Source organism: Mirounga angustirostris, unplaced genomic scaffold, assembly GCF_029215605.1.
Source record: "Mirounga angustirostris isolate CCGP_5_RB_7025 unplaced genomic scaffold, mMirAng1.0.hap1 SCAF_3, whole genome shotgun sequence".
NCBI lineage: Eukaryota > Metazoa > Chordata > Mammalia > Carnivora > Phocidae > Mirounga > Mirounga angustirostris.
Window position 1 is genome coordinate 21821316 of NW_026991711.1, and position 14456 is coordinate 21835771.

At 44.7% G+C, this 14456-nt stretch overlaps 1 protein-coding gene and 1 pseudogene across 1 annotated transcript; one reads left to right on the forward strand and one right to left on the reverse strand.

Moving 5' to 3' along the window:
- Window positions 1-298, forward strand: part of LOC123839261 (SWI/SNF-related matrix-associated actin-dependent regulator of chromatin subfamily E member 1-like) — a 67586-nt pseudogene extending 67288 nt beyond the window's left edge.
- A 1684-nt stretch (window positions 299-1982) lies between these two features.
- On the reverse strand, window positions 1983-8283 carry SLITRK5 (SLIT and NTRK like family member 5). Its single transcript, XM_045867747.2, has 2 exons — window positions 8217-8283; window positions 1983-5110 (listed from the first exon to the last, which is right to left on the reverse strand). The coding sequence occupies exon 2, from the start codon at window positions 5100-5102 to the stop codon at window positions 2214-2216; it is 2889 nt and encodes a 962-aa protein (XP_045723703.2). The 5' UTR covers window positions 5103-5110; window positions 8217-8283; the 3' UTR covers window positions 1983-2213.
- Between the last annotated feature and the right edge of the window lie 6173 nt (window positions 8284-14456).

Genomic DNA, 14456 nt, shown 5'->3' on the forward strand with positions numbered 1-14456 from the left:
GAAAATTTTGGAAGGGAAAATGTTGCACAGAATGGGGATAGTTTATTTCACTTGACTGATGTAGGATTACTAATTTTTTTCTTTTTTAATTCCTCAGGGAAACTGTTACCACCTGTTCAATCTGAATTCAAGCGGTTACTGTCAATTTTCTCACAGGCGAATGCTGCCTCTTTGTGGCAGAATGCCATGGAAAGTGCTCTTTAAACATCAAGTTCATGAACAGCCCTTGATGTTGTACACATTTCTGGTGAGATTAGGGGAAGATCCACCAATACCAATGAAGCACATGGCTCTTTAAGTTTCAGATTAATTCAAACATTTCCTACCCTTAAGTACTAACCTAAATTCACTGGCAAGCCTTACTCAGAGTTGAACAGCTTATACCCACGAACTTTTGAACATTTAGGATATAGATCAACTTGAGATAAAGTATCCATCATAATTGTTGAAGGTAGTTTTACATGAGTTAAAATTAGGAAAACTACGGGAATATGGGAAAATTAGGAAACTACAGGAATTGTAGACTGAATAAATAATACTGACATTACAAAATACATAAAATTGGGAGAAAAATGAATAGGCAGTCTATTACTTACCACGGTCCATGTATTAGATGAATACTTCCGTAAGGAAAGAAAGTATACAATTGAAATTCCATTAATAAACACATTAAATGTCACATTTAGAAAAACATAATTCCCTGAATTTTCAAAGGTGAATTTACATATATATACATATATTCAAACTTGATAATTAGGGAAAATTTTTTAATATTAAGAATAAAAGTTAGCTACTATGTCCTAATTGTTAATAACAGAGATTCAGGCGATCACACATAGCTATTTCTTTTGCACTTTAAGTAATCATTACTTCAGTCCCTCATATTTGACATAGTTATCAAGAGTTTATTCAGAAACTATTTAAAAAATTACATGTGCTGGGATACATATGAGACTGTAACAACAGTAGCCCCATCTTACAGAGATCCTGTTTGTGGTTATCATCATTGCTTGCTGCCCAGAGGGATTAAAGACATTGTATAGAGATTTGTACAGTCCATCATTTGGTACATGTGGATCTGTACAAATGCAACTGGGTTTGATTAAACAATCAAAAATCGGCTACAATAGTAGTCAAATCAATACATCATTTTGGTTGACTAATAAAAATACTTTTAAATCTTCTCTAATAAAACCAGAAACTTGCACATGATTCTTACTCAAATGGCCCAATTAATTGCCCTATTTTTTTCTCTTATACAATGGGATACAGTTTGTTTTTAAATTACAGATCCAATTGGGTGGGTTGCACTGGTTTTACGATTTTCCCATTAAGTTCTCCATATTTTTAATGATTGAAAATGCCTTCCTGATATCACTTCAGTTTTGGAAATGCAGCTCCTAATATAGTGCGACACCTCTGTGAAAATCATAGGCTAAATAGTGAAGGAAAGAGAAATGCTAAATGTGTATATAAAAATAGGTGCTACAATAAAATATTTGTATATTTCATCAATAAGTTATTTTGACTAATCAATTATGGATCATATAGCTCTGTAATTTTACTGATTTGTCCACATCTATGGTGATCCTTCTCCAGATCACAATACTTCTGTTTTTAACTCAAATGTCCAGAATGCATATAAACACATCCTTTAAAAAGAAAGGAAAAGTAATGAGGGAGGAGGGTGGGAAGCAGAGAAAGAGAGAGGAAGGGGGGAGGAAAAGAGAGAGAGAACAAACTTTCTATTAATGTTGGGGTGTGCTAATCTCTCCGCAAAAGCCATTTAGACCCACCCATGGCTTAAAGTGGGAGGAAGGAGGAGAGCAGGGAAAGGGAACAAAAGAGGAAGAGTAGAATCTATGCGCTGCCATCTTCCACCATTCTTAGCACTTCCAACCACTACAAAAATAACTGCGACCTTTAACAAGTCACCTGCGCAGCAAACTGCCCTCCATAAACCCTTCTCCTCTCCTCCCCCACACGCAAGAAGAGAAAGTGATGTGCCCAGTTTACACAAATGTTTCCCCCATGTGTAAAAATTAAAAGGAAATTGCACACCCTTTCAGTATCTTCCGCCGAAGCTGAGAATCTCGTGCCAAGGCACTTCACCCTAAACGTTGAACCAGCACAATTAATCACATGGGTTCACCGCGTGTGTCTGCTTGCTCGTTTGTTTTAAATGCAAAAGCTCCAAGGGAGTTTCTCTGCGCTCAGAACTGGCTAAACGTGGTCTGTTTTTCCAGCACTTCGAGGTAGTCCGGCTCAACGTTTAGTTTTGCTTTTAACTCCAGATATTCGTTCCGGTTGGGTTCTACAAAGACAGCACTGGGGGGGCTGTAGAACACCGGTTCCCGCAGCCTGCTGTCCCCTGCCCCCGGGTGCAAATACTGATGGGGGCGCCTCAGGTCATAGTTGGGGGAGAAAGTGTAAGCAGCTGGGCTGCACGGGAATTTGGGATATTCCGGGAGGCTACTGCCGGCGGGGGGGGTGGAGCAGTGTTTGTCTGGTTCTAAAATGCCCCTGTAAAAGCGGTCGGCGTCCTGCACCGGCGACAGGAGGTCCTCCCGGGGCTCGATGGTGCTGACGCTATAGGCGGGACTCCGCAAGTGGTGGCTTTCCCGCCTCTCCTCCTCCCCGGGCTGCAGCTGCAACTGCGGCGGGGGCTGCTGCTGAGGCTGCGGCGGCGGCGGCGGCGGCGGCGGCGGCGGCGGCGGCTGTTGCTGCAGGTGGTGGTTGCTGCTGTAGGTGACCTTGAGCTCGTGCAGGTCTTTGTAATCCTCCACGGAGTTGCCCTCTCGGGAGCGGTAGATGGGGTTTTTGCACATGTGGCCCAGTGGATGGGGGATGTACTCGTACACGTGGCCCGCGGGCGTTTTCACCTTGGGCAGCGCGGGTCCGCGGTGGTGCACGTGCGCGTGCGGGTGGCCTCCCGCGCCGCCGCCGCCGCCGTACACGCTGTACTGCATGTTGAAGGAGCTCACGTCGGAATTGTTGGTGCTGGTGTGGTCGCTCTGGTTCTTCTTCCTGCGCTTCATAACCAGCACGAAGAGCCCGGCGGCCACGAAGACGGACATGATAAAAACCAGCAGCAGGCTGAGAATCAACACGGACAAGGGCACCGAGGACGCCCCCCCGCCCGCGCCCAAGCCCGCGGGGGCCCAGGTGCTGTTCGACCGGACCGCGGGGGACACCGCGCTGGTCCTCGCCAGGACCTGGATGGAGGAGGGCGTGGGCGTGGAAACCACCACGTCAGAGTAGTCTGGGCACAGCAGCTCCGACTTAATGGAGCGCATATCCGTCTCCGCAAACTTCTTGGGCGCCTTGCAGATGACCTCGTCCACCAAGACACCCACTTTGAGCTGCTCGACCCACAGCTTCATGCCCACCACGTCGCAGGTACAATCCCAAGGGTTGTCATGCAGGTCGATTTGGATGAGTGACTTCAGCTGGTCCAGAACTCCACTCACCGGCAAGGAGGTGAAATGGTTACTCCTTAGGTTCAGCCTGAGAAGGGTCAGGCCTGAGAAGACGCCTGAGGGCATGGTCTGCAGGAGGTTGTTATTCAGGAATAGCAGCTGGAGGTTTGGGACCGGATCGAAAGTCCCCGACTGAATCTCACGTATGAGATTGTACTGGAGGAAGAGATACTGCAGGCTTTGCAGGCCATAGAACAACTCCGGGCTCAGCCTCTCAATCCTGTTGCCATTTAGGTAGAGGCGCCTCAGGTTGGCGAGGTCCCCGAAGGCGCGGTCCTGGATCACTGAGATGCGGTTGTTGCCCAGGTGTAGGAGGTCCAGCCCCGTGGCCTCCAGGAAGTCGCTCCTGCGCACAACCGCAATGTAATTCTCCGTCAGATACATTTTCTTGGGGTTGTAGGGCTTGGGCTGCAGCTCTGCGATGCTCTCGATTTTGCGCTCCTGGCAGTTGACGTTGAGGCCCAGATCGGAGATTTGTAGGTTGCAAGTGCACGCGGTGGGACACTCCAAAGGCACCGGAGATTTGGTCTGGTAGGCGATGCTGGGGCCATAGTTGCTGTAGCCCAAGTCCTTGGAGGGCTGCCGAGAGGTGGGGCGCACTCTGGGTTTGTTGGGTTGGCGCGTCCCCTTAGGGGGTTTTAAGGGGGGTTTGTAAACAGCAGAGGAAGAAGTGGCCACGGAATTCACCGAGGCTGGGGTAGTGTGTAAATACCCCGTGGTGCTCAAAGGCGTCTGTGGCCTCATCTCATAATCTGAAATAAGTTTCCTTGGGCAAAGTTCCTGCTTGGACACCTCGTCCAGATCTCGGCCGTGTAAGCGGAAGGGGGTCTCACAAACCACATCCCCCACCAGGGCCGAGTAGGAGATGCTGTCCAACCAATCCTTGAGAGAGATCAGCTCACAGGAGCAATTCCAGGGGTTTTCTTCCAGCTGTAACTCCACAACTTTATCCATGTGCTGCAACAACCCCACATAGGGCAGAAGTTTCAGCCGGTTCCCCCGCAGGTCCAAGTGCGTTAAGGGCACAAAACGGAAAAGGTTGTTGGGTAAACTGGACAAGAGATTGTCATTGAGGATAAGCACCTGCAATAAATGCAGTTTCCCAAAAGCATTGGGTTCAATGACACTGATGTAATTGTAATCGACCTGTAGGTACTCCAGGCTCTCTAGGCCAAGGAAGGTATCATCACGCAAAAGTTCCAGTTTATTATTGTTCAGATGCAATCTCCTTAAACCCCGCAGCCCGTGGAAAGCCCCAGTTTCAATGTCCTGGATCACGTTGCTACCCAGATGCAAAATTGAAGCCCCAGTGTAATTGACAAACTCATTGGGATAAAGACGGTTCAAAAGGTTTCCAGACAATAAGAGGTGGTAGATTGGGAAACGGGGAGGGCTAATTTCAGAGAGGCTGATGATGCCCCGGTTTTCACAGCTCACAGTTAAAATGCCGTCCTTTTCCTCACAAGGACATGCATTGTCACAGATTTCCCCATAATAATCGATGGTTTCTGCACACGAAAGGACGAGAGATGTTAGAGCAAATGCTAGAGTCTGCAGCATCCAGCTATGCATTTTTCTGTGAAGGTCCTGTTCCAAAGTTACTGGGGGGCAGCAAGTGTGCATTTTACCTCCTGCAAGGGAAAGAGGAAAAAAGGAAACAACAGAATATGACAAAAATTTAAGGGATCCGTAAGAAAGTCTCTCTCATCCCTAATACTATTTCTCTGAAATCCAGAACGAGAGGATATGAATGACATCCCCCCCTCAGTGGAACACTGACATTCTTCAGACTTTATTAATATCTGATATTCATTTTGATTTAAAGGTTGATTTCATTTCCTAATGAGTACAACAGGAACATGCTGCCCTCTACAAGATAAGGGCAGGTTAAAGTCCCATTTTAGTGTTTTTCCTTGCTCCCCCCTTTTCAAAATCAATCCATAAATATACATAAAATGGCTGTCAGTTCAGTTTTATGGTTCTAATTTAAGAGAAAAGAAGCACCATTTTACAAGGTTCCCCACCTCACCTATACCAAACCCGTCGTCTGCCTTTCTTTCAGAACCTACTCAGTTAACAGTTCACTGTGAAGGTCTCCCATTTTCACAAAAAAGCAAGGAGTCACAATACTTGGGCTATTTTAAACCATCGCTGGAAATGCCAGGGTGGGAACCTAAAGAATACTTTTCAGGGGCAAAAAAGATGTAAGATAATGCATCAAAAGGACCCAGAAGAAGCTCTTAAATCACCAATTGTCTTTGGGAGCTTTGAGTATGGAGAAAAGGAGAGTGCCTTTGCTTTGATGGTGGACTTCACTACCACGCTTTTAAGCATATCAGCGTCCTAATTGCATGCACGGTGCCACTTAGCAGCGCTTCTCTGAGTGCGCCCTGCTTCCACTTCTCCTCATTGATCATGTCAGCGACGCTACCAAACCGCATCTTTAAGCCACAGAAATAGTTCTGCAGGATGGATTACAAAGAAATCAGCGAAGGCATCCGCAATCCCGGAACACCTCTGGATACCTGGAGTTTAAACAGGACGTTCCTAACGCTTACCGAGAATCAGCTAAAAGTAAACCAAGGACCAGCGCCAAAGCTTCCCTTACCTCCCGCTCAGCGTCTGTTCACCACGGTATGCAAAGCCAACCCTACTGAATTAGCAAGCTTTGGACTGAACTACCACCTCGCCAGCATCCCCATCATCTTTGGAGTTGTTTATTGCATTTACTTGTCAATGTTTTACTCCCCCTCCCCCTCTCCTCCCCCCTTAAGTGAAAGGGAACCCGGGCTGATTAACAGGCAAAATAGAAAGAATGAAGCGAGGGAGAACAGCAAGTGACATAGGTCTGTGCTTTAATATCCGAATTTCATCTCCTCAAGGAATCAATCGGACCCCCTCTTCCTTTTCTTTGTCGATTTCTTTTTTGTCCTCTTAAAGGCTTCCTTCGACTTCCTACTTCGGGTCGACAGCGGTACTCAAAAAGGAAAGGACATAAATGGAGAGAGTGTGTGAGTGCGTGTTGTGTTGGTTGCGGCGGGGGGGGGGGGGGCGACGGGAATTTGATAGAGATGCTGGGCTCTGAGAACCCACGCCTTTTCTCCAGTCAGCCTTGCCTTTGCCTCACCACTACCGAAGTCTGATGTCGAATCGCAACCCAAACTAAAACCAAGACGTGTCTGAGTCACGGGTTCAAGCCCGGAGACCTCGATCTTGCTCCCCTAGCCGAATCCAGCCCGCGTTATTAAGAGCCCCTGCATTCGCACGCACATGTGCAAGTGTGCTGAGAATCATTCACGTGTGGCCACCCAGACGTGTCGAGACGAGTCGGAATCACAGTGTATAAACCTCACAAGTATCTCCGACCTCCCAACGCAACCGCGAACGACTCCTGGCTTAAAAGAGGCAAAACCCCCACTGTGGAAAGCAAAGCATTTACCTTGAAATTTCTGTTCTCCACTGGATCAAATCTGCCCATCCATTCAGCGGGGGTCGGGTCCCCTCCCCCTCCTTCCCTCTGCTTCCCCGCCCCCATTCACCTCCCACCCTTTCTGACAGCCCATTGCAAATTGTGTCCAGCCGGTATTAAACTGGAGCGTTTACAACTTTAATTCAGTTCTGGTTAGCCGGGGTCGAAGAGCTTCCTCTCACCCCGCTCTCTTTCTCCTCCTCCTTGCCATCAAAGGAGCCCGAGAATTTGAGAAAATAAAGTTGAATGAGCCGGGGAAGGCTGACATTCTGACTGGGAAACGCACCTCCTCTGTAAATTAGCGGGTGCGTTGCAAATTCTTCGGAGTATCTCATCTCAGATTATTTTTTTGGAGGGCGGGGGCGGAGGAACTGTATTTGTTTGCCCCAAAGGATTTAGACCCTAGACCATCGCCCTGCACATCCCGCATTGAACAGTGTGGGACTGCGCGGGCTGGAGCCCAGCACCCAGGCCGGACCCGTTGCTCTGGGCACAGCTGCTCCCACAGCGGCCCAGGCAGAAGCACCCGGAGTTCCAGGACGTGAGGCTCCCTTCCCCCACTCCGCCCCAAAGCGAAGGAAGAGAAAGGGAAGGAAGGAGGAGAGGGAAAGAAAGCCACCCCGCTGCCACACACACACACGAGCCTCTTCTGCGAAGTATACGGTCGACTTACCCCGTCTCACATCTCCATGGCCCACTCATCGTAGCCGCCCCTATAAAAAACACCTCTTTGGGGTGTGCACTGGGCTTCCCGAGCCCAGGCAGGGCAAGAAGGCGGCGAGCAGTGCGGTCCGAGCCGCTGGAGGAAAGAGGCGCCCGGACGCCGCCAGCCCGGGGCCGCCGCCGCGGTGGCGACCGCGGGTTCCCGGGCTCCCCAAACGGCTCTCCCCGGCACTCTCCGCGGTAGTCGGAGCGGACAGCGGGGTGTGGGGGGAGGGTAGAAGGGGGCGATCGCGAGCGGCCGGTAGGGATGGGAGGAGGAGGAGGGGGCGGCGGAGGACAGGCGGTAGAGGCTCCTCGCGGTCGGGGCCGGGAGCCGGAGCCGGGCGGGGCGGGAAGGGAGCTGTTGGAGGGGGGAGGCGCGGAGCCCGAGGAGGGGACGTGAGGGCTGCCTGGCACCGCCGGCCCCTCCAACGTGACGGGCAGCCCCGCCGAGCGATCGCACCCGCTCACACTCAAGCTCACTCGCATACTCGTTCCCACCCGCGCCACCGCGCGATCGCAGGGTCCCAGGCACCCTTCGCCGCACTCCCCAGGCGGGTACTTACAGTTGCCATCTGCATAAGGGGCAACTTTCTCCAAGCCAGCAGCAGCCGCCGCCCCCTCCAGCAGCCTCCGGCTCCACGCACCCTTCGGCCTGGGGTCGCGCTGGCCGCCCCTCCCCTCCCCCCTCGGCGTTCCTGCTCGCCGTCTTCACCACATTCCCCCCTGGTCAGTGGCGCACGCCCGGGGACTAGCCAGAGGGAGCCGGGCGCGGGGGTGTGCATGCATCGCCCGCCTTCTTCTTGCAGCGCACGCTGTACATGGTAGTGAGGGGGCGAGCAAAGGTGGCAACGGCCCCTCGGCTACTCCCGCGGCGGCTGCGGCTCCTGCGCCGTCCTCCACCCCCAGCGCAGCGGAGACCACCGCGGCGGGATCCCGCCGCCGCTGTCCCCTCGCCGAGTCGCCGCCGCCGCCGCGGCCCCTAATTAGTATTTTTACGGTTCCCGCATCCTCTTGGCGGTTTCATCGCTCCCAGTGTTTGCAGGGGTTTTTCTCATCCCTTCCCCAGATGCGGCGCACGATCGTCATTATTTGGAACTCTCTATCTCCGACATCCTTTAGGGGGCCTGGGGGGACAGGAGCAGCGTTGTTCTACGCCTGTGGCGTGTCCCGGCAGCCTGGCGGCTCTAAAATACTCAGAGAAAATCGCGTCTTCCCTCCCCGGCGCTGAAGATGTGGCAACACGGCAAGCATCACAGGGGTCTCTGAGACATCTGCTCCAGCTCGGGCACAGGGCCCCGTCCAGTGCACTTGTTTATTGTCGCGCCGCTGGTGCGAGCCAAGCTGCAGCAGACATGATGGGCCCGGAGCGAAGCGGGCGCTCAGTGGCCGATAGATGGCAGCCGAGGGCGAAGGCGTCTCTGGATTCGGGCGGTGCAATCGGAGCACCCCTTGGATGTCACATTCGTGGGAGACGGAGGAGTCTTGGACCATGTGCGTAACACAAGCGTGGGACTGTGCAATCCTTGGATTGAAAAAGGGAGGAGTGGAAATAACCCCGACAGTGCCAGGCTTGTTGGTGGTCAGGGACAGACGATTCCAGCCCTGTGCTGATCGCCTGCCTTCCTCCTGCCTTGTAGAAGAATAGAGCCCCTGCTTCTGTCTCATGTACTTACTCTAAAGGACCCTGGAAGAGGGAGTGGTTCATCCTAGCTGCAAACAAGGGCGCTAATATATATATATATATATATATATATATATATATATATATATATATATATATATATATTTATTTATTTATTTATTTATTTATTTATAATAAATACTAAAAGAAATGCGTGTTATAGGTATGTCTGAGCGATGCAAGGGAATGTGAACGACTTTCAGAGAGAATGTTTGTGAATACATTTGGTGTGTACTAAAAAGCTGGAAACCCCTAAATAAATGCAGTATCGATAGAAAGCGAGTTTCTTGAAGAGTCACCTGCTAAACTCCACTAGCATCATCTCTACAGTAAGTATTCCTGTCTCTTTCCATGAAACCAGACACCTCCCTCCCCAGAGGGGTTCTTTACATTCATAGGCATATTTCTAGTGTTTGTAATATTAGAACTGCATTCCTTCCCAGGTATAGAAAAAAAGTTGATCGCTGTAAGTGGCCCAGTGGAGGCTGAGTGCACATGTACCTATTCTATGATAACTGGGTAGTTTTACCACTTAAATATTTTTATCTGTTTTATTTTATGATTAATTATGAATTAATTACTTTTTGGAATCATCTTAAACAGAATAGATATTGTCTCCTTGGTAATATTTGGGATACTATTGTGGGTATAATATCTTAATTAAATATAGGATTATAAAGATTCTGACATATATACAAACATATCTTCCCACATCCTCTCTCTGTGTTGAAATTAGAAGGAGTTCTCTAGAGGTGGTTTATATTGCAGTCTCTTGAGGTTTTGCAACATTTCTTGAAATTTCTTCTCACTCTGTTTTGCAAATATTTTTCAGTTAATCCATACATGCTTTGTTTGAAAACAATTTATTTTGTTTAAATTCAGGGCATGTACAAGAGGGGGAGAAAAGAAGTAACCTGTAATATTTGATAATGACAATAAAACCTTATAAAAGAACTTCCTGTGAATTTAGAAACATTTGGCACTGGGAATGATAGCCACTTGCTGCAGTTACCTTATATAAACAGACAACTTAAACTTCACCCACAAAAGTCTTTTACTGTATATTTTATTTAGTCATCGTTTTCTAACATGATATGAATATTTTAGAAAACTTATTTTTAAAGTATAATATTGCTTTTATATTTTTAAATGAATGTGTTAAAGTGTCATAACTTAAAAAATACTGTAAAAATTATTTACATTTGGAAACTTTTGGCATTCTATCACAGACGTAATTTTCGATGTGGACAAATTCCATAGAAGTTCTGAAAGGGTAGAAAATGGTTTAATCAATTACTGGACTTTTCAGAATAGCTTTATAATAGCTATTTTAGTTCATTCTTTCATTGCTTTTTTAAATCTTCATAATTGTATTTAGTATCAAAATTTGGTTTAATTTTTGATTTTGTATTATTTTCATTTTAAATATTTATTATCCCAATTAAAAATAAATTTTGTCGAGGTAAAATGTATGAAACATGCTTGCAATTATTATAGATGCTGGTTTTGTTAGAAACACTGACATAAAAATATTCCAGTTTATTTCTTGTGGTCCAGATGAGTAAGTGATGACAACTCTCTACTGTTAACTCATTAAGGATAGCCTGAGAAGCCACCGTTACGGTTTACCACTAGGTGTCCCTATAAGCTGCTCTGCAGGAGAGTGAATTTTGAGAAAATACTGTGACATGCAGAGACTAAACAGAAGAACTCGGGAGGAAAAACATCATAGAAATAAGGAAAATCCTTATTTGTTAGCCTTTGGACTCCTATTTGCTTTGAATATTGGACTATGGCCTAGAAAAGAAATAAATGAATCATGTAACAGTGATCAAATCTGAGCCAAGACTTTTAGCTACAAGAACAAACATATCTATGTTTCAGGCCATACTAAAAAATATAGTCGTATGATATATATACTTGCTTTCACACAGTACTCAAATGAAGGCACAGGATTACATAAACACTTTGGAAACTAGAAAATGAAATGACTGATCAAATAGATCTGTTCAGAATTAAGGGCATTATGCTAAATTAAACATTATTTGATTCAGTTGGTTGGATGTGAAAAGTTGAAAATCTTTGTCTAAATGTTTGTGAATATAGTTATGCATATTTTAATTAGCTCATGATCTATCATCATAGATAGATTTCATATATGTTAATATATTTGGTGATAATTAGTGGGAATTATGGACATAATCTGATACCTCCTTATTAAAATTTAAATTCAAACCACAATGAGCATACTTCTCACTTGAAATTGACCATACATTTGTGTGAGTTCATATTTATTATTACCTGGAATTGTCATTTTAGTGTTTTATGGACTCTTCGGAAGAATTCTTATATTAAGTGCATTTCTTAAAATATCTTATCATATTACATTTGTGTATTGTATGGTTTCTTTAGAATACTAAAATGCCTAGTCAAGTGTTATATTCCCTTATGAAAAAACCTAAAAGAGATTATTCTTTGGTAATGATAATGACATTTCGTAAATACTGATTAACATTATTGAAATCTAAAGCAAGAAGACCTTGAATTTCTTTTTGTTAGCCTAACTGGTGAATTAAGATTATAAAATGTAATGCTAGATTCCAGACTCCTCCAAAATTAGCTCTAATAGATTATTTTCATGTTAGTAGTAGCTAAAGAAGTCTATACAACCGTATTTGCTAAACAACACACTTTTCAGATATAAATTATATTTTCAATGTCTTTGAAATTTAAATTATACATACCACATATCCCTAAAAGCAGAAAAGTTTCTCCTGGTGGGAAAAACATGAGTCATCATTTATGATCATTTCTCTATGTAATTGATAAGCTAAATAACTGTAATATAGCATATTTTTTATCAGATTGGTACATTCGGAATTACAGCAATCAAAATTATCATACAATGATATTTATCAAACCCAAAATGGTTAGCTAAACTGGTTAATCTCACCAAGATTATTTATTCTCTTATAGACTTAATTTGTTATTTACAATCTTAGAAATTTACTGTCAGTGGCAGAAGAGAAAGATGTGCATAAAATAGACAATTTTCTTCCTTGCCTCATACAGTTCCTTATAAATATACTCTGATAATCTTTTGACTGATTATGTATTAAAACACTCTCTTTGAAGGACCAATTGGAAATATCTTCCAAAATTTAAGATACATTTTTTAACAATTATCTTTTAGAAAGTAGCCTACAGGTGTACCAAAATAAAATGTACAAAACAATAGGTGAGAAAACGTTCATTGTAACACATGCTTGCATTTGTAAATGACTATAAGAACAGCCCACGTGTCTAAGTGAAAAGTGGTACATCTCCGTCTATACCTTGGAATACTCTTCTGCCTTTAATAACAGTGTATTTAAGTATATGGTTCTGTCATTATTGATAGTGTGTATAACATCATCTATATACACTGTTGGGTGGGGAGGAGAGAATCTTTCTGGAAGGATACACAAATTCAGTAATGGCGTTTGCCTTTTGGAAGAAGACTGGGGAGTCTTGAGTAGAATGAAGGTTTTTCACCCTATATTCTATTTTTTATTATTTGAAAATTTCAATTTCTATGCACATTTCCATTAAAAATTTTTAAAAATATATGTACTTGAAAAATAGGATATTACAGATGATCCCTGACACACAATGGTTTGTCTTAGGATTTCAACTATACAATGGTGTGAAGGCAATACACATTTCGTAGAAACTACTTGGAATTTTGAATTTTGATCCTTTCCTGGGCTAGTAAAATGTGGTATGATTCCCTTTTGTGATGCTGAGCAGTGGGGTAGCAAGCCTCAGCTCCCAGCCAGCCATCCCCAGTCATAAACAACCCATACACTTAACAATCATTCTGGGATGCCTGGGTGGCTCAAGTGGTTAAGCGTCTGCCTTTGGCTCAGGTTATGATCCCAGGGTCCTGGCATCAAGTCCCGCATTAGGCTCCCTGCTCAGCGGGGAGCCTGCCTCTCTCTCTCTCTCTCTCTCTCTCTCTCTCTCTCTCTCTCTGTCTCTGTCTCTTATGAATAAATAAATGAAATCTTAAAAAAAAACAATCATTCTGTACCCATATAGCCACCGTTTTTCACTTTCAGTATAGTCTTCAGTAAATTATATGTGGTATTTCAACATTTTTTATAAAATGTGCTTTGTGTTAGACGATTTTGCCCAACTGTAGGCTATTTAAGCTATTTGTGAGCATGTTTAAGGTAAGCTAGGCTAAGTTATGACTTTTGGTAGGATAGGTGTATTAAATGCACTTTCACCTTACAATGGGCTTACTGGGACATAACCTTGTCATAAGTCAAGGGAAATCTGTATTGGGAAGAATGATATGAGAGGCGATGAAGAGTGGAAGATGACTTTATCACGTTAATCTCTGTCCCATAGTTCTCAGAACTGTTTTTTCTAGGACACATTGCTATCCATGAAGACACCATGTTTCTAAATATATGACTGTAAATTAATTAGTTGAAATGGCTTCTCTCCGTAGCTCTAACATGTGACATTCAATTCCAGCTGCCAGTATTAACTATTAGAATAGTAATTAATAGAAGCTAGTTTCCATTTCCTTCACTATGCAGAACCATGCTGTGTACTGGTAACATTACTTTTATTTGATGCTGTTGTGGGTGAAGGGAAAGATCAAAATGGTTCTCTAGAGAAGATAACTGATTATACTTGAAATTGTCAGCAGCAGATCTTACTGCTATTGGCAGGAAGATGAGTAAGTGTAATTTTGGCATATTTTAAGTATACAAACTATCATCAGGCCCTATTAGAACAAAGGTTGCTGCCATCTGGCTTATACTCACATTGAAATATACATATTCCATGGGAAAAGAGGCAGTTTTATTATATAGCTAGATAGGCTTTTCTATATATCTTTCTATTAGAGCTGGGATTTGTCTCTTAAGTTTTACTGGTTCTTGGTTCTTGCATCTCTCTAGTCATTTTTAGGAAACAAGTCAAAACAGGCATTTTGTATGTCTATATTTTCTGTAGCCTTTCTGGGTTTTCGAAGAAAAACAATTAACCACCCTAAAACACAGTTTCATCACAAAAGTGTCTGAAGGCCCATTGCTTATATGAGAATGTCTAAACTGACGATACTTTA